Source organism: Clupea harengus, unplaced genomic scaffold (genome assembly GCF_900700415.2).
Source record: "Clupea harengus unplaced genomic scaffold, Ch_v2.0.2, whole genome shotgun sequence".
NCBI classification, from domain to species: Eukaryota; Metazoa; Chordata; class Actinopteri; order Clupeiformes; family Clupeidae; genus Clupea; species Clupea harengus.
This window is the reverse complement of record NW_024880558.1, coordinates 1,366-20,976: the sequence shown is the minus strand read 5'-3', so window position 1 is coordinate 20,976 and position 19,611 is coordinate 1,366. Positions and strand designations below refer to the sequence as shown.

At 40.8% G+C, this 19,611-nt stretch overlaps 3 protein-coding genes, 2 long non-coding RNA genes and 1 pseudogene across 5 annotated transcripts; 2 read left to right on the top strand and 4 right to left on the bottom strand.

Annotated features, from left to right (window-relative positions):
• Positions 1-776: 776 nt before the first annotated feature.
• On the bottom strand, positions 777-2,170 carry LOC122132382. Its single transcript, XR_006152203.1, has 4 exons — positions 1,971-2,170; positions 1,822-1,835; positions 1,696-1,721; positions 777-1,611 (listed from the first exon to the last, which is right to left on the bottom strand). It is a non-coding gene; the product is annotated as an uncharacterized LOC122132382 (long non-coding RNA).
• A 659-nt stretch (positions 2,171-2,829) lies between these two features.
• Positions 2,830-3,316, bottom strand: LOC122132381 (cadherin-related family member 3-like). The gene is made up of 2 exons (XM_042707157.1): positions 3,227-3,316; positions 2,830-3,095 (listed from the first exon to the last, which is right to left on the bottom strand). Exons 1-2 carry the CDS (start codon positions 3,312-3,314, stop codon positions 2,830-2,832), a joined length of 354 nt encoding a protein of 117 aa, XP_042563091.1. The 5' UTR covers positions 3,315-3,316.
• Positions 3,317-5,367: 2,051 nt separating this feature from the next.
• Positions 5,368-6,292, bottom strand: LOC116219594. The gene is made up of 4 exons (XR_004163240.2): positions 6,062-6,292; positions 5,877-5,962; positions 5,653-5,750; positions 5,368-5,463 (listed from the first exon to the last, which is right to left on the bottom strand). It is a non-coding gene; the product is annotated as an uncharacterized LOC116219594 (long non-coding RNA).
• Positions 6,293-9,043: 2,751 nt separating this feature from the next.
• On the top strand, positions 9,044-11,818 carry LOC122128533 (coiled-coil domain-containing protein 34-like). The gene is made up of 6 exons (XM_042707155.1): positions 9,044-9,309; positions 9,415-9,562; positions 9,876-9,983; positions 10,543-10,701; positions 10,886-11,009; positions 11,253-11,818. Exons 1-6 carry the CDS (start codon positions 9,059-9,061, stop codon positions 11,450-11,452), a joined length of 990 nt encoding a protein of 329 aa, XP_042563089.1. The 5' UTR covers positions 9,044-9,058; the 3' UTR covers positions 11,453-11,818.
• Positions 11,819-12,386: 568 nt separating this feature from the next.
• On the top strand, positions 12,387-15,625 carry LOC122132380 (ras-related protein Rab-19-like). Its single transcript, XM_042707156.1, has 5 exons — positions 12,387-12,532; positions 12,951-13,020; positions 13,567-13,761; positions 14,041-14,224; positions 14,710-15,625. The coding sequence occupies exons 2-5, from the start codon at positions 12,988-12,990 to the stop codon at positions 14,985-14,987; spliced, it is 690 nt and encodes a 229-aa protein (XP_042563090.1). The 5' UTR covers positions 12,387-12,532; positions 12,951-12,987; the 3' UTR covers positions 14,988-15,625.
• A 725-nt stretch (positions 15,626-16,350) lies between these two features.
• On the bottom strand, positions 16,351-19,068 carry LOC122132383 (annotated as a pseudogene).
• Between the last annotated feature and the right edge of the window lie 543 nt (positions 19,069-19,611).

The following is a 19,611-nucleotide window of genomic DNA, read 5'->3' as shown; positions in this document are numbered from 1 at the left end:
TAATATTATTATTGCCTCATATCTAACTTGTTTTGTATAAGAATGATGTTATTCTTCACACTGGCACTTGCTTTTTGTTACTGACAACCTTTGGAAATTTTGTCCATAAAGCTGCAATAAGAAACTGCTTATCGCTTTTATACAACTTTATCTAATGTCACTGGTGTGTTAGGTCTGAAATGTAGGTTTGTGAGCTTGTGCGGTGTGATGATGTCCTGAATAGCCTAGTGTTGCTGAAGATTAGCAAAAATTGTATAAGTTGTTAGTTCTGTTGCGTTTTAGGTTCCAAAGCAGAGTTTGATGCTTCATTGTGTGGACTGAGAATGCTTTTCATTAGTCAAAAAAAAATAAAAATAAAAATAAGCTGGATGTTTCTGCGAACTGACAAAATTGTTGACACACAAAACTGGTGAAACGTGCACGCTTTTACAAAAAAAAAGAGAAAGACAGAAATGAAGATTAATTTCTATTCTTTGAAAGCCATATAAAGGAGTTCTTCAGAAGTTTTCTTTCTGTCTGTGTTTCCTATCTGTGTCTTTCCATAATGGCACAATCCACAGTACGCCTATGGACTGGATTCCAAGTCATTTTGGTTGTGTTATTAAGTGTTCTGCCTTTTTCACGTTTGTCTTGTGACTGCTGATCTTCAGTTGCCTTGGAGGTATCAAGAGAACAAATGCTATACTATCTGAGAACTGAAATCCCCCTGCATGTTTTTAGTAGTGTCTGCTGCTTTTGAAGCAATCAGGGACCAAAACAACACACATAGAAAAGGTCTACTCAGGTTCCTAAACTGGAAATTCTGTTTATTTTTATCACACACACGGAGTTATCCTCTAAGAAAAGTAATGGAAACCCATACTGTTTTGTTGTGACATGTTTTTTAATTCACAAATGTTGTGAATTAAAAGTATAATAAGTATAATCAATCATAATATGCTAATTACTTGCATTTTAAACCTGAAAAGAAATTTAAGACACCTCAAGTACCATTTGTATTAATTTAACCAGATAATTTTCTCATTTGTAGTTACAAGCAAAACTTTGCCAGTATAATAATATGATGAATAGCAATAATTCAAACGCAGAGTGACTTTTGTCACGTTGGACAATACTTGACTAATTCCTCTGCTGTACAAACTATTTTTGCCCTACACCTCTGACATACCCTCAGCTGTCATGGGGACAGTGCCTGGCTTAACGTTTGGTCTATCACTTAAGGTTTGCAGATGGTTTTGTGAGGTCTGCACCCTGTCGCCCGGCCAGTCCACTGACTGGGCAGAGCCCAGCCTCTCAGCATTTGATGTTTGTGACTGGGCAGTTCCTGGTGGCTGCTCAGGAGTGCCAGCCTTCTGGGAGATTACCAGAGTGCTGCTGCCTGGTTGTGTCTGTGGCAGGCCAGTCATAATAATGGCGTCCTTCCAGCGGCGGGCACCAGACTTGCTGTTGTATTCATACACCCTCTTCGTAACTGGAAACGAACACACCAGAGATTGTCATTAATACTTGATGCCATGTCGAAACATATAACCAAGTTGGTTCAATGGCAAATGAACCATCACCTGGATCGACTTCCTCTCCATCAAATATTGTGTTGATCTTGGTCACCTCCTAACAGAGAAAGGAGAATGTTAGAAGGATCTTCATGACTTTATGACTGAACAAAAGCTGACAAACACCTGACAAATCACCTACCATCAATACTTCACGTTTTGGAGGATCTGTGGACAAATAACATAAAAAAGGAAGAGTGTTGTGAACAGTGTTAAATTCCTTCTTCTAAATCTATCGTAGTTCACTATTAACCTAGTTTAAACATACCTTTATATGGAATGCTGTGAAGACAAGAATAGTCAATAAAGCATCGATTCACATTTCGTTATTTTGATAAACAATATAAATCAAATAAAATCATAATAAACAATAACACAGATGCAGGCTACTCAAAAGAGTTTGGTGAGCACACTTACAGGGTGTCTTCATCCTCCATGTGTTTGGGTTCACAGCAATCGCAGGAGCAATTACACTCTTTAGTAGAGAGATATCTGCAGCATCTATACAGCAGATATGCCAAGATGCCCAAAAGCAGGAGCGCACCCAGGACAAGCACAAACCACACGTACCAATCATCCGCATCATATGTGTTCTGTGTTACAGCAATGTATGTAATGCGAGGCTGTAAAGCAGAACCAAAAGCGTCTGTTATTACAATATTCCTAGTTACTTGACAGTACACAAAATACACAAATTCTTGATATAACTTGACATGCAGTGAAAGGCCAATAGGATTTTTTTAATGGAGAACTCCAGTATTGTTTAACCTGGGCCCTATTTCTCAGCTTTTTAGGGTCCAGATTTTTACTGGGGACAAAAACGATTGAAATCGGTCGAGTATTGGGTTAAAACATTATAACTGGCAAATGCAAAATGGCTATACAATTGAATCCTATTGGGCAAGCATCCTCGTCAAAGTAAAACGATTATTTTGCCACTGACAGACTCGCATGGTTGCTCTGACAACATGGAAAGGATCCCCACAGAGATACCCCTGTGTCTTTTTACAGAAGCTGTAGAAAATTATTGGTTCTACAGTCATTAGTTCTTCAGACCAGAAGAAGAGAAAAACTAATGACTGTAGAAACAGTTGCTTGCCCCACAGGATTACATTGTATAGCTCTTTTGTGGTCGCCGGTAATAGCATTTAAACTCGATACTTAACTGACTTTGATGGTTTTTGTCCCTTGTAAAAATTTGGACCCAAAAAAGGTGGGAAAATAGGGCCCAGTTAAAAAATAACTGCAGTCCTCCTTTGAAATGGTTAATCTCACATCAATACACAGTGTAAACACTCACTGTTGTTGTTGTCATGGTAGTGGTGAGGTCGGGGTCCACCACCTGGACGTTAATGATGATGGTGCCAGTCTGGGGGGCACGGCCAGCTCGCAGATTGGCATCAGAGATGAGCACGGCTAGGCTGTAGACCCACAACTTATCTACCCCACTGCTAAAGTCAAAGGGCTCCCTAAGGATCAGCCTTGTGATGTTGGTCCCCGCGTTGGGAGAAAAGCCAAAGTGGTTGTTCACATTGGTTACCCCTACAAGATATGGAGAAGGAGAAAAACATGAAGATGCCTTCAGAATCAACCACACTGCCACTGGGGGGTTGGATACTCCCATATAGGTAGAGTCTCCTTGAGACTTTGAGAAATTGATGGCTAGGTCAAACCTGAGATTGTGTAGATGAAAGAAGAGGGAGGGGAGTCTTTGTCTTTGCATGTCAGCATGAAGCCTTGGACACTGGATCCTGGCCGCATGTCGATGGGGACAACCAGGTTGGTTTTGTTAGGACCACACAATGGTGGCTCATCGTTTGCCTCTGTGATATTGATTTTGACCTAAATGGCAAAAAAGAAACACCATTTTTCATAGAGGAATTTGACCTCATTATAGTTGCTACATAACACCTTATCTCATAACTCACCACAGCGGTTTCTGAGCGTGGCACTTCAGGGTCCCCATCCACCGCACGGATGACCAGTGTGTGTGATGGAGTGACTTCAAAGTCAGGCTTGGTGAGCAGACTAATCCTGCCCAGTTTGGGGTCTACATGAAAGATGTTTGCCAGACCTCCACTGCCCCCACCTGACACAAGTGAGTAGTGGATATCCGTCGGGGGTAGGTCCTCATCTGTGGCAACAACAGAGCCAATCACAGTGCCCCCTGGAAAGAGATGTGAGATAAGTTACTGTGGGAGTGACTTTACACTGTAAAATTCATCAGTTATATTTGCGGTACAGTATGCCTTACTTCCAAGTAGCTCAGAGACACTGAAGAAGTAGGTTGTGGGATTGAACACTGGAGAGAATTCGTTGATGGGTGTTACACTCACATATACATAAGCATCACCTGCATAAAGCATAATACTTGACGTCAACAGAAGGAGTCATATAACTCACAGTATACAACTGTAAATATTGTGACAGACCTCTCATTTAATGAGGTATCATTCTTATATCACTCACAGTATATAACTGTAAATAATGTGACAAACCCACCCTTTAATGAGGTGTCATTCTTATCTGTAGCCACAACTAAAAGGTTGTATTCACTGGCAATGTTTACGTTGCTAGGATCCTCAAAGTTGAGACTTGAATTTAACTGTGCAAGAACCAGAGTGCAACAGATTGCAGATTTACAAAATCACTTTTGCAAAAATAATAAGGTATTCAAATAATACATATAAAATACATAATATACAATACATAAGCATATAATAAAAATAACAACATTCATCAAATTCCCCATACTCTATTCTAAATATGTCCAAATGGGCTTGTCTTACCACAATGGAACCATCTGACGTGAGGGTAAAGCGCTGGGTGCATCCTGTGCAGGAGAAGCTTGTGAAACTGTATTCCCTAAACTCCGGTTCCACGTCATTATCAGAGCATGTGACTGTGGCAATCAGAGCGCCTGGAGCCTCTGTCTCTGGTACTTCTCTCCTAATAAATCACAGCATGAACCATAAACAACTGGAGATTGACGCCTACTTATTGACCCGAAGGCAACTGAAATCCAATACTTTTCTTAAGATTGTTCTGACTTCTCTGTTCTGGAATTAATTTAATATGAACGACTGTGTTCCAAATTTTATTAGAGTAAGTTTATAATTTTACAGAAACATATGGTTCATTTTACAATTTCACATATGGTTCATTTTACAATGGTGGGGTGTCTGTGACTGGAATGGAATGAAGTTCGTACTAGTAGTGATTCACTCTCACATCTTGATTTGTCACAAACAACAATAAATACATCAAAATCAGCGAACCGTGGTCTGTCAGAGGTGCAGGCAGGTGGGTTGTCGTTGATGTCTGTTACTGTGACAGTCAGGTCGATGGCGCTGAAGAGAGGAGGACCGGAGGACCTGTATGTAGCTGTGACAATCACAGCTATTGTAGGGGTGTTTCTGAGCGTGTCGCTGTCACGATCCATTCGGTTTGCTATGGTGACTAAACCTGTGTCTGCAAGCACAGAGAAGGGTGAAAAATAAATGGGTTCTCACCATTTGGTTTTTGTTACTCATAACCCACATGTTTAAAGTGCCCTACATCTATTTATTTCAAGATAGTCATTGGCTGATGGTGTAGAATATGAGCCCAACATAAAGAGAGACATCTGGCACAACTGCAGTGATGTTGGCCACAAAATGCCCTGGGCTTAGCTCTTCTGGGAGAGTAAAAGATGTGACGGTGCTAGAAGATAAAACAAACAGAGTTCAATTTCATATGGTATTAAAAGTTAAATGAAATTGTCATATACTGTCAAATTCAATCATTCACTTTATGACAAACTACTTACTTTAAGAAGATGGGTTTATCATCATTGATATTCATGATATTGATGATCAGTGTTCTCAGGACTGTATTGTTTCCATCACTTACTGAAAGGTAGAATGAGTAACTGAAGAGAAATGGAAACACACGCACACACACACACACACACACACACACACACACACACACACACACACACACACACACACACACACACACACACACACACACACACACACACACACACTTCAGCACATTCTGATAGTCCTTCACTAGTGTTGCACTTATTTCCACATGAGTGAGATCACACAGTTACCTTCTTGGATCAATTTGGTAATTTAACTCCTTTGTGGTAAAAACTGTGCCTTTACTTCCATCTACACTGAATGTGGGGTTCACAGGAATGAGCATAAACTGATTGAAACAAGTAAACAAAACAAAGAACAGATATATTATCATAACACTTATGACAGAGTATATTTTAGTAGACATTATAGATTGAATCTGTTACATTACAAGGCTGGGAAATGTAACACTAACAGAGAGAGGTTTGTTCTCTGGATCAGAAACACTTGGTTCATAAATCTGTCCTGGGGGTGTCTTCTCAAGGATATAAAGGACTGATGCTGAAATAAAAAGAGGACATATCAAAGCTGTCAGCTGTCAGGCTTAACGCAGCCTTTTCTTCTGAGTTATCTTCAAAGCCTTTCCAAAATTTGCTGTACCTTCATCCAAGAAAAGTGGAGGTTCGTCTACATCTGTGAGGAGCACTGTTAGTGTTTCACTGTCACCGTTTCCATCAGAGCCCACAGCAAGGATTTGGAAAATGAAGCGATTTGGAACAGTCTCAAAATCCAAGTCAGGGGAACCAGTCACTAAGACCTAAAATCGACAAATGACCATATCTGTGAATATCTGCAAGTATGTGCAATATGCTGAATGTTTTGAATATTGTTTTAAACAAATATCTCATCAATTCAATAATTTCTTACATAGCCTATAAAATAATAGTACATTAAGGTAATAGCAAATTAATGTTTTACAAAACACGAGGCATGAAAAATTGACAGGGCCAACATAAAAAAAAAAAAATTGTAACACAGTAAAAGTGAATATATACCCACCTTGGCATGAGTGGCATTCTCCATAGACACAGCGAAAGCATCTGTGAGAGGGTTAAAGTTCAGCAGTCTTGGGAAACCCGCTGCCATGCTCTCTCCAGCAGAGAAGGACACCTGAAAGCTGAAGACCTCTGTGCCTGCTGGGCTATTCTCAGGCAACATTGTCGTTGCTGGCAGTCCAATGATGGAGACTTCAGAGAATGCACCTGAAAGGGATTAAGGTATGGGATGAATCTGACACGCAATGGGATGGATCTGACATGCAGCATTTGTATGGGTTTAGAGATAGGAGTGTCTCAAAAGATTGAGACGAGGCAACATGTTTAGTGTATACACAACAGGTCTATATTAAGAATTATACCTAGCACTAAGAAACCATGGAAAGGATATTAAACACCAAATCACATCAACAATAAAGATATTTTTTATTCCTGCCAAACATTTACTCACCTGATATTACCCATACCCCAGAATCACCACTAAAGCGTGGAGGCTGCTTGGCATTTTCTCACAGGTCCGATTCACCTAAAATCTTTACTGAGGCTCATCTGTGCTGGTGCTGATCACCTACTCTTAAACCCACCTTCTCATTACTCAAGCACATGCGGACTTAGCCCTCTGTGTGTTGTCATTCTGTAGTCGTTGGAAACAGGTCTTTATGGCCATCAGTCAAGCTTTCCAAAATACACACACACAGACTGTCGGGACAAGCTGTGCTTGTGAGGATAGTGATAGTGAGTTTTATATACAAGGCTACAAAGAGCTTTCTCTGAGTTGACTCTGTTGAAATATTATGATATGGTAGGCATACCAGGTCACTTGTCTCACTGTTCCTGACGCCTACTTATTGACCCGAAGGCAACTGAAATCCTATACTTTTCTTAAGATTGTTCTGACTTCTCTGTTCTGGAATTAATTTAATATGAACGACTGTGTTCCAAATTTTATTAGAGTAAGTTTATAATTTTACAGACACATATGGTTCATTTTACAATTTCACATATGGTTCATTTTACAATTTCACATATGGTTCATTTTACAATGGTGGGGTGTCTGTGACTGCTGATGTCAACAAGCTATTCAGGCTTGATGCTATGTCTGACTTTCTGTCCCTCCACCGCTGACTTAAGGCTACCAACCACCTGCCATACATCCAACACATATCCCCTCTTCTGTCACAAACTTTTCTTTCTTTCTTCGCCTTTTCCTTTAAACTTACTCCGCTGCATATATTACACTGCCTTGTGTGCCTATATGCCTATGTAGTCTAATGTAGGCCCATGTCTGTAGCTACAGGTCTATTTTAACTTTCTAAATGGGAATTTGGCAACAATTAGTTAAGAAGATCTTAATGAAACACCACACCTCTAGATTAAATCAAACACATTTTTGTATGGGCTTTCACATACAATTATCTCTATGGTTACAGAAGCGTCTAGGGCGCGGCCAAATGCGAGACAATCGTGGATTTCATTGGTTGAGAGAGGCTTGAGGGCGCGTGGGGTGTTGTGGGTGTTGAGAAGTTGGACAACAGAGGACACGCTAGCAGTACAACAACATTGCCTGCACACAGGGCTGTTTATTGTGTTGTGGTATAGAGTGTTTCGGTCTGGTAAGTGGATGCACATGAAATCAGTGCTTGTTTGAGCAGTTGTCATTTTGTGGAGATGAAAATTATAGTTTCAAAACGGCCAAGTTCTCTCTGTTGTAATTAGCTTCATAGCTAGATAACTTTGTGGCTCTGCACTTCGTAGTGAAATGATATTGGTAGTCAAGTTAAACGTCAGTTAACGTTTAACATCAGTCACATTGATGAGTATAGACAGATACACGAATTAATTTTTGTGGGTTGTTAAATCATAATTTACTAGCAACCTAGCAACAACACTTATGCTTGCTCTGTAACATTAGCGGATAGGTAGCTAACTATTTGCTAGCTTGGCTAGCTGTCGTGGTACCAAAAGCAAGGTGGGGAACCCCACAACAATGGCCTGCATTCCCGCAAAATGTTGTCTCTGAAGCCATGCAACATAACTAATTGTTATTCACCGCTGCCAAATATACGCTAGCTGCCTTCGTTGAACCTCTGTTTACAACGTTGCTCAAAATGTCCGAGATGGCTTTCCATTTGCTGTAGCCTTCGAGTTTTCAGGTCATTGGAACGCATAAAGTGGTTTATGTGCTTTGAACGTAATACTGAAATGCAGGACCGACTGCAGGGTGCAACGACTGAGGGGCCATTTGAGATTGGCAAGGGGAGCAACACTTTCTAGTGTTCGATTGCTCATAACAGGGGAACCAGGTCGAAAGTAATACTTCTTAATTTTCAATTTACAAGCAGATCATCCTCTGTCAAATACAGTTCCGTTTACAGAACAAGAAACACAAATGTAATGTATAAATATAATGTCTCTATTGTAGCTTGGAAACATTTAGTGAGATTTCAGAAGTGATACATTCAAGGCTAAACTAACACTGTTCCACCGGTCCAAGTTCAATCTAAACTGGTGGATTTCTCTTTGCTACATATCCTGGCTTTAGGTAGCATTACAGTGTTATGGTTTGCTTAACAGTGGTTCTCTGTTCTTTGTCAGGCTCGTTATGTCCGTCTTTCAGCCAAGCACATCCAAAAGCCTGACATCAACTCCTCTGAAAAGTAAAGACATAGGTGTTTACCGGAGCAGAAGTGTGGATAATGACTCCCCAGAGGATTCCACCTACTCCTTGTTGTCACCAATTTACCATGAAAGTTTTGAGGGCTCAGATGATGACCTGGACGTGGAACAGCTGCAGCAGGGGCTGAACAACTTGCGTGCTTTTCCTGATGAGATCAAACACACTATTCCGCATAGGTATCTTAAACTGTTTGCCATGCATACATTTTTGTTGTTCTTTGAAGGTCTTGCATTTGGTTGTTTTGCCTATGTTATCTTATGTTATGTTATGTAATGTTATAGGCATGGAAAATCGCACATCCAAAGGAAAGTGGCAGAAGTAAAGCTCGATAAATCCTCTGTTTCGCTGCAAAACCTCAGTGCCTGGGAACAGTGGCTGGTCACCAAAGCAAAAGAAGAACGTCTCAAAGTAGAGCAGAAAGCTCTCGAGGTACAACTTCAAATCAGTTTTATCTCGGTGGTTTGTAAATGGGAAGTTGACTACTGGCATTTCTGCAAATAGTTCGGCTGTAGTAGGCACTAATGATGAATATATTGTCCCTGTTTATGGTTTTATATGAAATCAGTTGTATATGTCTTGGTATTTGCATAGCTCTGTTAAATTGTCCTGTGAGATCACTGTTTTACATAATAATAATAATAATGCATTTTATTTATATAGTACCTCTCTAGCAGGAGCCCAAAGTGCTTCACAGAATACTCTTTAATAATAATTCTTAACTTCTGTCTTCTGTTCATTGTAGGAGCTCACTCTTAAAGAGAAACAGGAGCTGGTGGAAAGGCAGAAGGTGCAAAAGAGAAAACAGACAGAGGGCAAAATACAGGATTGGCTTAAAATGAAAAGAGAACTGGTAGGTTTGAGATGTTAATGAATGTGGGCTTTTAACTGTGTGTTTCATGAATAAGGACATGTCAAAGTAGTATCTTCCACTGAAAACCTACAGTTTGTCATTTAATTATTTCAGAGCAGAATGCATATAATCATGAACACACTTGGCATAATAGGTTTCTGAGTATCATTAGAAAACTCAAGGGTATCCTTATCATAAGATACTTAAGAATTGGGACGTGTCAACACAAGAACAGTGTCGCACAGGTTAATTCTGAGAGGTTTTTAAATGAGAGTGCGTTTAAAAGAGACACACATACCATTTCTCTAATTAAGCTGTAAATACATTGCTTGATCTATAATCTATCCATCTACAAACAACCTATGAATAGGCCAAATAAATGTGTATGCATTTAAGTTTTTTTTTCCTTCTAATGAAGAAGACACTGAAATTGCACTGTTCCAATTGAGTCCCAAATCAAAGTCTGTTTGTAGTCCTCAGTATCAAGGCTGTAATGGTATAGTTGATTGATTTAAAAAAAGGAAACAAAATAATACTTTTTATACTGTTTTTTTCACAGGAAAGACAAGAAAAGGAGTGCAAGGAACGTCAAAAACAAGAAGAAGTAGAACGCGAAAAGCAGAAGCAGAGAGAAATTGAACTAAAAGCACAAGAGAAGTACAAGGAATGGTTACTAAAAAAGAAACAAGAGGAAAATGAGAGAAAGGAAAGAGAAAAGGTGACTCATCAGTGGACTTGTAGAAGCTTGTATTGCGTTGTTTTTCTGCTATAGCTGTAGATAACTGAACTATGAGCATAGTGGAAAAGTTATGGCTGACATGACTTCTCATTTAAAGGTTATGTAGATCAGCTGTGAGTAAATGTCTTCCTGACTTATTCTCTGATAATTGTTTTGCCAAAAGGAAGAGGCAGCGCTCAAAGAGGCAGAAGAGATGGAGCGAAGGAGGAGAGCAGAGGAGAAGTTCCAGGATTGGCTGAGGACGCAGAACAAGAATCGGCCCAAGCGCAACACACCCTGCCCTCAAGGTGCATAGACCCACTCAGCAGTCAACCTGACCACCTCTCATCTACACTGTACCCAGTGCTCTTGTGTGTTCTGTTTACCAACTAGGCTAATAGATGGAGTGTTGTGTCTCTTTTCTGTTAAATGATGCTTGAAATAATAAGCCAGTAATCCATTGATGGGTTTTTTTTTATTTTTTTTTATTTAAACACAAATTGACGTTCACTTTACACTTGACCTTCATACTATTTTTTGTTTTGTTTTAGGCTTTGACCACCTGAACTACCCATCTCCTAGTTTCTATAACCCCGTTCCTTGGAAGCCCATTCACGTTCCCCCTCCAGAGAAGCCTCCCCAGAAGAAAACGTCACGCCGCAAACTGCGGGGGCTGCCTAAACACCACTCAACGCCATGTCTGACGTTCAGGCCTAAAGACACTCTGAGCTTTGCCTGCAAGAGGCGATGACCCAAAATGAGTGTTTCTCCTCCACGAGGCTGCTCTCTAGTGGTTCAGAGAAGAACTCTGACTTTCACAGGAACCACCCTTGAAGGTGCAGTGTGACTAGGGGTTTGGGCAGAATTGTGAACAGTGACTGTGGTGGAATAGGCTTTCAGGATGCTCTCCTGAAAGATTCAACTAGGTCTGAGATCATTCCTCTGTTTGAAAATTATAAATCAGGTTAGTAGAGAAGAAATTGTTAGTTTTTTTTTTATCTACTAGAGCCAGCTTGATTGTTGAATGAAAGACAATGTATGAAGGTCTTGTTTTCAAACCCAAACATTTAAAACAAATAAGCATATTTCATCAAGAATTCAGATTGGTATGCATTCGATTGTATATTTTTGTCAGATTTTTACAAAATGTTTTTATTTCAAATACCTTGTTTCCTTTAAAATATGAGTTCGCTGTTTTTTAAATAATTGTTTATAAAAAGAGATATGTTTTACAATAGCCTGTTGGAACAAGGTTAACCTGAAAATTCATGAAAATTATCTGTCTGAATAAATGTGTTGAAAGTCATTACTATGAAGTGTGGATCAGATTGTACATTAATCGTTACTAAGATGCCATTTGTGATTCCTGGAAGAATCTTATAACAAACCAAGCAACAAGTCCCTCCAAAAACATTTTCACTGACTTCAGGCTATCCCTTCCACTTGTGGAGTAAAGGAATTCCTCATTAATATTTCATGTGTTACACATTTACAATTCAAGTTATCAGCATGTACCCAAGTGGAGAAACAATTCTCTGTACTGTTTGCATTATGTGGAGTCATTGTATGACACAGGAGGTTTTGATGCCAGTGGCCTCCCCTCTATTCACGCATACGCAATCACGCAAACAAAAACACACTCTTACACACATATTGTGTATTGTTTGGTGTCTGTCTGTGCCTTGTGCCTCTCTGCGCTGACGCCTAAGCTATGTGTGGGAGGGGGGTCGCTGACACACTCAAGGGCACACAAAGTACTTCACTCTCATCTCTGCTGCAATTCCTCAAGGCATTCCAACTCCATGCTGGGCCACCATTAACATTCACGGAGGTATTCTTTTTCAGAAATCTGATAATCATAAGTGTTATTTTCATGACTTGGTGTGCTTGTGATGAGATAGTGCAGAGTGGTGGAATGTGCTCTTAGTCGGTTCTTTGGCTGGGTCTGAGCAGTGAAGAAGGAGGCAGGCCCAGGCTCCCCCGTGGACTGCGTTTCAATGTCGAGCAGCTGAGTCCGAAGGTCAAAACTGAAGACCAGAGTTGTGTACACTAAACATGTGCTGTACTTAAAGGAGGAGCTCGGTTTTTTATGTGTTCAATGTACTAAGAATCATGTTCTCATTGTTTTCAACAAGCTACTGGAAATAACCACAATTTTTATGTTTGTTTTTTTTCCTCTGTTTTCTTTTTGTCTTTAATTCACTTTTTCGGTTCCTTTCCTTGTCGTTTTCTACACTCTCGGGGAACAGTGGTGCAAGTGCATGGGCAGTGCAGTGGTGCAAGTGGATGGGCAACCGGAAGTCACACACAAGAAACCAGGTGAAGTTGGGGCGGGGTAAGATTGTTTACATTGTGAGTACGTGCAAGTGGAAAGCATTTACAAGAAGGAGAGTGAGATTTGTCACAGAAGGTTTAGACGTAGGGGATTAGCTTTTGCTAGGGTTAGAATGTTTTTTTTATGCAAGAACATTTCTGTATACTTCTGTATATATGAAGGTGAAAGAGATTTATTCTCTAGTGAATGGCATTATTTGAAACCCTGAAAAAGGCACTTGAGAATTTTCGAGAAGGAGCAGAAAAGAAGACTGGGTTCACAGGAAGAGAGTTTTAGAAGGAACATGTAGACTTCAATTGAGAACATTCAGCCTGTCAATTGAAATGTTTCAGCAGTAGGTATCTTTTAGCTTAGCATGATGGATTTATAGAAAGGAGAACTGCACGTTTGAGGAAGTGTTCCCTGAATTGTGTGTGTGAAAGGACAGTATCAGATTACTATTGCTCGGCACTTCTGCACACTTTCAGCAGTTCCCTCAGCTATGGTATTGATAAGGTGAATCTACATCATTGTCCCCCATGGCTCTGCAGCCCATAGAAATGGAGCTGGAGGAGGACGACGCGTTTGATTTCCTCTTCAAGATCATTCTCATTGGAGATACCAACGTGGGCAAGACTTGTGTGGTCCACAGCTTCAAGTCAGGAGTGTTTCTTGAAAGGCAGCAGAACACTATAGGAGTAGACTTCACAGTTCGAACTTTGGACATTGATGGAAAAAGAGTTAAGGTTGGTCGAGAACCATGCTGTTAGAGAATCAAAGTGTATTTGATTTTCAATTGTAATGTCACCTACGAAAAAAGATGTATTACTGCCATATGTACTGTATATTTTGAGATTACCGCAGCATTGAGAAGAATTTCAAATAATTCTTGAATGTATGCCATGTACCATGTGTGGTCTTAATCTAGTGATTATGTAGTTCAGATAAAAAAAGTGTATACATTTACAGAAAAACCACATTGCATGGATGACATGCTCGTAATAGCTCTCCTGTGTTGAGATTAGATGCAGGTTTGGGATACAGCGGGACAAGAGCGTTTCAGGACCATCACCCAAGGCTACTACCGAAGTGCCCATGGTGCCATGATCACCTACGACCTGACCCGACCTAGCACTTTTGAGTCTCTATCTCACTGGATCCAGGAAGTGGAGCAATATGGAGCAGCCAGCATAGTAGTCATCTTCATAGGTAAGGCTAATTTTATAAAAGCTTTGACCAGTCAGATTTGTTGGGGATTTTCACAATGTTATGGGTTTCCTATTGTTTGCTTCCATTTTCTCATTCAATCCAATGTTAACTCAGGGAACAGACATTGTGGATTAGGTTGGCTTCATGTTGTTTTGGCAGTTTAATTGTACTTCTATTAAGATTTTGCACCAATTCTGTGGAGAACAAACCTGTAGTTCTCTTCAGTTTAGTCTACTTCTTGGTGTGGGGTAAGAGCTTTTAGCAAAGGGGGCTGTCCTCTGTTGTTCATTCTCATTTTGTCATGTAGATACATGCAATAATAAAGGACCTTAGGAATGTCTCGTTCAGTCTGACAGAATAAAGGGTTCTCTTGAATAGTGCACTCACAAAATACAGGAACAACATTATGAAGTCAATTCACCCGAATGTTTACAGGAGAGTGTGTTAGTCATATATGCTTCTTAACTATTTGAAATCTCTCCTAGGCAACAAGTGTGACCTTGAGTCCGAGCGTCAGGTATTGTTTGAAGACGCATGCACTCTGGCCGAACAGCGTGGGGCACTTGCTGCACTAGAAACATCCGCCAAAATGGACCATAACATTGAGGAGGCCTTCATCTTGATGGCAAAAGAACTCATTGTTAGAAGTGGAGGGGTTGTCAATCAGGAACCCTACTCGGAGTCCCCTTACCCCCTGCTGCATTCTGACTCGCACACCATAAACCTGGAGGAACCACTGGAGAAGAAGCCATGCAGCTGCTGAGGCCTGAAACATGGATAGGCCTTCTGGTTGGTTCTGGTTGGCCTGGACAAGGTTGGTTAGTTGCGTTTTCTCTTAAAATAAGCCACAATTCTTAGTTTTTGTACCACTTAATCTGAGGTTGTACTGTCATGTCACTGTGCTACCATCAGGTGGAAGATTACACACAGTGTCGAGTCTGACTATTGTAATTGATGTTGTAGTGAATTATGCACACATCACCCATCATCAGGGCATGGAGGTATTGATAATGTTAGCAGTGACTACTCATAAACACCATGTATGTACTTTGTATTTACAGTTTTTTTTCTCATTAATAAGTAATATTTGTTTATTTTCTAAAAAGGTATGTACAAATGCACAAAAGGCCAAAACAGAGAAGTTATCTTTTCAAGCTGTATACCGAAGTCATAATAACCTCTGTGTGGTCCTCTCAAGTGTATACAAAACTATCCATATTTAAATAAGACACATGGCAAGCATGAACATCTTGTCAACAACTGACTTGAACAGTGTATTTATTCACAACATGTTTCAAACAGATCTATGGCTTAAAATTATTTCAGTACATTTAATATGCATACCAAAAGTAGTGCAGAAGTTCATTTGGTTGTGTAAATCAATAAAACTTGTAAAAATGATGAGACTTTTTTCCAATCTGCAAAGCCAATCAAAAGGCTTCAATAAAAAGCATTTTCCTGTTTGTTCTCAAGTTTACAGTAAAAAAAAAAAACACACACACACACACACACAATGACACAACTGAACTGAGTGAAAATAAGCATGTTTAGTAACCACATATTGTGCGTGCATACAGAATTTCCATACGGCAGTAAAGATGTGTATATACATTATATAAATGTATTTATCTTAAAAGTCTATTTGTGCCAGATGACTGCATAGAATTTCCCTGACTGTTGTTAACAAGTAATCTCCCGTGTTTTAAATGATGGAGTACACTTAATGACCTCGGTTCAGAATTTACTATGTATGAAGTTGTTTGAGTAATTATGTACACAGGTCTGTCTGAAGAAATGTCAGATCAATGTCCAATTAGATCTTGTCAACCCTGGCATAGTATTGAATGATGAAAGACAAAGAGCATTATCATTTATGACCAAAGGATCTTTGAATCAGACGATCAAGGTTCATCCATATTCAGAAATAAATGACCTAAATGGCCAGTTTGGCATTTGCTAATATATCTGGTAAACCATTACATATGTCTTCATCATTTGTACCTGCTATACAGTAAAATATAAGTATGGCCGGTGATAACACCACCCCCCCAAATACACCAAGGTGAGAAATCTATCTAACCCAGCTCAGGCTAGCCACCTCCTGTGCTCATCAGAAGCTTACGGCTCTAGTCCAGTGGGCAGCCCTCCTGCTGGAAGACCAGCTCCACGCCTCGCGCACGTTCCTGCACGACAAAGGACGGTTGGGTGAGGTTTGGGATCAAAGCGGAAGTCGCGGTGCCCGTGGAAGATGCGCTGCTCGGACCGCCTGCTGCGGGTCCGGAGGAAGGTCCTGCTGCGTCACGGTTGTAGACCCCCGTGCAGACCAGGATGGAGCTGCAGCCTACAGGCAGACGTTCGTCGCCGTAGGAGTCCCCCCACGGCCATTTCGTGTCCTGCCACCTCTACCATCTCCTCCCTGGGATGTCCCCTCCCTGAGCCTGCATCTGGGCCCTGGCACGGTGAGAGGCTTTCAGGTAGCGGTTGTAGAGGTTTGCTCCGTGATATCTGCCATTGGGATTGTCACTGGGGGGCAAGACAACAAATAATCAATAATAAATACATGCCAAATAACCAATAAGGTACACTAAGTATTTCAGCTTCATGATCAAACTCAACCAAAGCTACACAGCCCTCACCCAATGGCATAAAGACGCTCGACAGGAGAAGTCCAAGCCCAGATTCTCCGCCTGCTGGCGGACAGCAGCTCTGCATAGTTGTAGGTTCACCACACTGGGCTTCCCAATCAAGGCCTCGTACTTCAGCTCACGACCAGTGATCTTCTTTGTAAATGCTCTCAGACAGACGAGGAACATCCCGTGCCCAAATCTTGAAGAGGAAAAAGCACGCTATGTGTGTATATGTTTATGTGACTGACAATGACTGCAATGTGAGGCAGAGAACGGGGATATGGGTTAAATTCACAAATCTGAAGCCTGACCTTGGGTTTTTGGCCTCCGCCACCCACAGGAGGTCCATGTTACAGGCTAGCACGGGGATGTGGGGATACTTGCAGAGTGGTTACAGCATTCCCAGGCTTCCCATTAGTGAGGAGAACATCCACAATTAGCTGAAGGTTCGTCTCCCAATCTGATCGGCTCACCAAACAGAATAACAGCTAGGGGAGAGGGGGAATAGATTATTGGGGACTTTTGAAAAAATCTGAAAATAAACCATAGATTACGGCCTATTATTAGGCTTATTTATTACAGAATTAGGATCTCTGTAACAAAATAACACCATACCTTCTATTGGTGGAAGATTCTTGGTTGAAGGTACCTGTAAGCATTAACCATGGTAGACATTTAAAGGACAGTTAAACACATATAATACTGAGGGCAATGTAAACAGAAAGAATGTCTCTGGATATTCAAGTAAAAGTCAATCCTTTCCTTGGAACACTTACTGAGTTTTTAGGTCTGCGATTGTGATCCACCACATCAAGAAGGGGATATGATTCCCGAAGCATATCAATGGTCAAAACATTTTGAAATCCAAGACTGATAATATTTCAGTTAAGGCTAAACAAACAAAAACAATGTTTACTAAAATGTAGCTCACAAACATAGTAAATTAGGTGGTTAGAGATGGCCAAGAACAGTGACTTCAACATCCCTAGAAGATGATTATAGGCTCTTATTTGTAGTGACCTTATGCTCATGATAGTGAACAACCATACAAACATAACCATGTGATAGAAGCTTAGAGGATACTTGTTGGCAACCTCCAAAATAGGTCCCTGACCAGACACAAGCACACATTTGTCATGTAACTGGCTGAAGATTTTCAACGGACTATTGGGACAACATGACTTGATCCGGGACACCTGAAATGGTAATTGAAAGGAGAAAGCATATTCAGATTAGAACAAAAAATTGTAATTGAGGTTGCATGTAAATCAATATAGCAAACAGTCATAGCACAAGAAAGGAGCATGACAGACCTCGACTTCAAGCAGGTGAGACAGTTGTTCAGCCTTCGTTTGCCTAACACAGTTCCCTGCATTTGTCACGAAGACAACAGGAACTTTGTATTTCCCATTTCTATCCACCAGATTCCTGAAGCACTGTTTGGCTGCGGGTATGAGTGTTCTTCCACGCACTAGAACTCCATCGATATCAAACAGAAGTCCGAAGGAGGGGTGCTCCTGTGACAGATGGTAAGGAATTCAAATATTTGAAACTGATCACTTGTGTGCCACATGGCGCACGCTCTTGCCATAGTATAACCACGTTTTATGTAAACATTTTATATCCGGTTGCAAACACGGAATCGAAACCTATTGCCTCACCAAATGTAAGCAACGGTGGAGAAACAGCCCCTCTGAGAAATGAATACTTCAGCAACTGTGACATAATAACATCATCCGCGGCTTCTGGCACATAGCTTACGCATTATTTGGGTTTAACCGGTTACTGTGACCCTCGGGCCCAATATAGTTGCAGTAACCTCCGGTATTTTAACAGGAACAACGACTTTTTGGGGGGGGGCAAGTGAGCTGATGTTAATGGTCAGATGTAAGGAAAAGCAAGATCGATGTCAAATCTTGTTTACTATGAACTGGATTGAACTGAATTACCCAGCTATGGTCTATGTATACTTTTAAAATGAGTAAAAACAGTGATAGGTAAGGCAAAAAAAATGAGCTGAGTAAGATGACATGCTATTCATGAGCCTAAACCCAGTCAATCAACAACATTTAGGCCGTCGTTAGCTACCATTCATTCACTTACTATACTATAGAAGCGTTGAGAGGCTGGAGACACATGGACAGGGTTCCTCCCCAAACTACCTGGGCTGAGAAATCGCCATCCCAATTTCAAAGCATTCAATCGTTGTAAAAAACTCTGCCATGTCTTCAACGTGGCTCACCCGTATCAGTTCACGGGCAGCTACCCTGACGCGTCTAGCGCATGCATAGCCAGACAGAAAATAACTAGCTCCAACAAGAATAGCCTGCCTCCAGCCGCATGTTAATTCAAAACATCGTGTTGACTGCACTGGCTTGCATTGCGCAGGAGTGAAGCAGAACAGTCTGGCTGCGCAAGGCGTACACTGTCATGAACCACAAGAAGAGGTATTGCTATCTAACGTTCGTCGATGTCAACATAAAAGTCTAGCACACTCCCACCACGGCTTCAATGATTGTTTAATAGACTCCATAGCTGCAACACTACCTAAACAAATAGTGACAACATTTCTCCTTTTCTATCGAAATGACATCCTAATTTGTCAGAACATTTGAGAGCCTTTAATGCATGGTTTCCGGAAAACGTGTGACATTTCCGGCGTCTCTGTTGTTGCCATAGACATATGGGACGTTGCATCTTGCTGCAGAAATAGCCAAGACGTTAGAAGTAACGATATCTCGCTTAGTAGTGGCTTTTCGT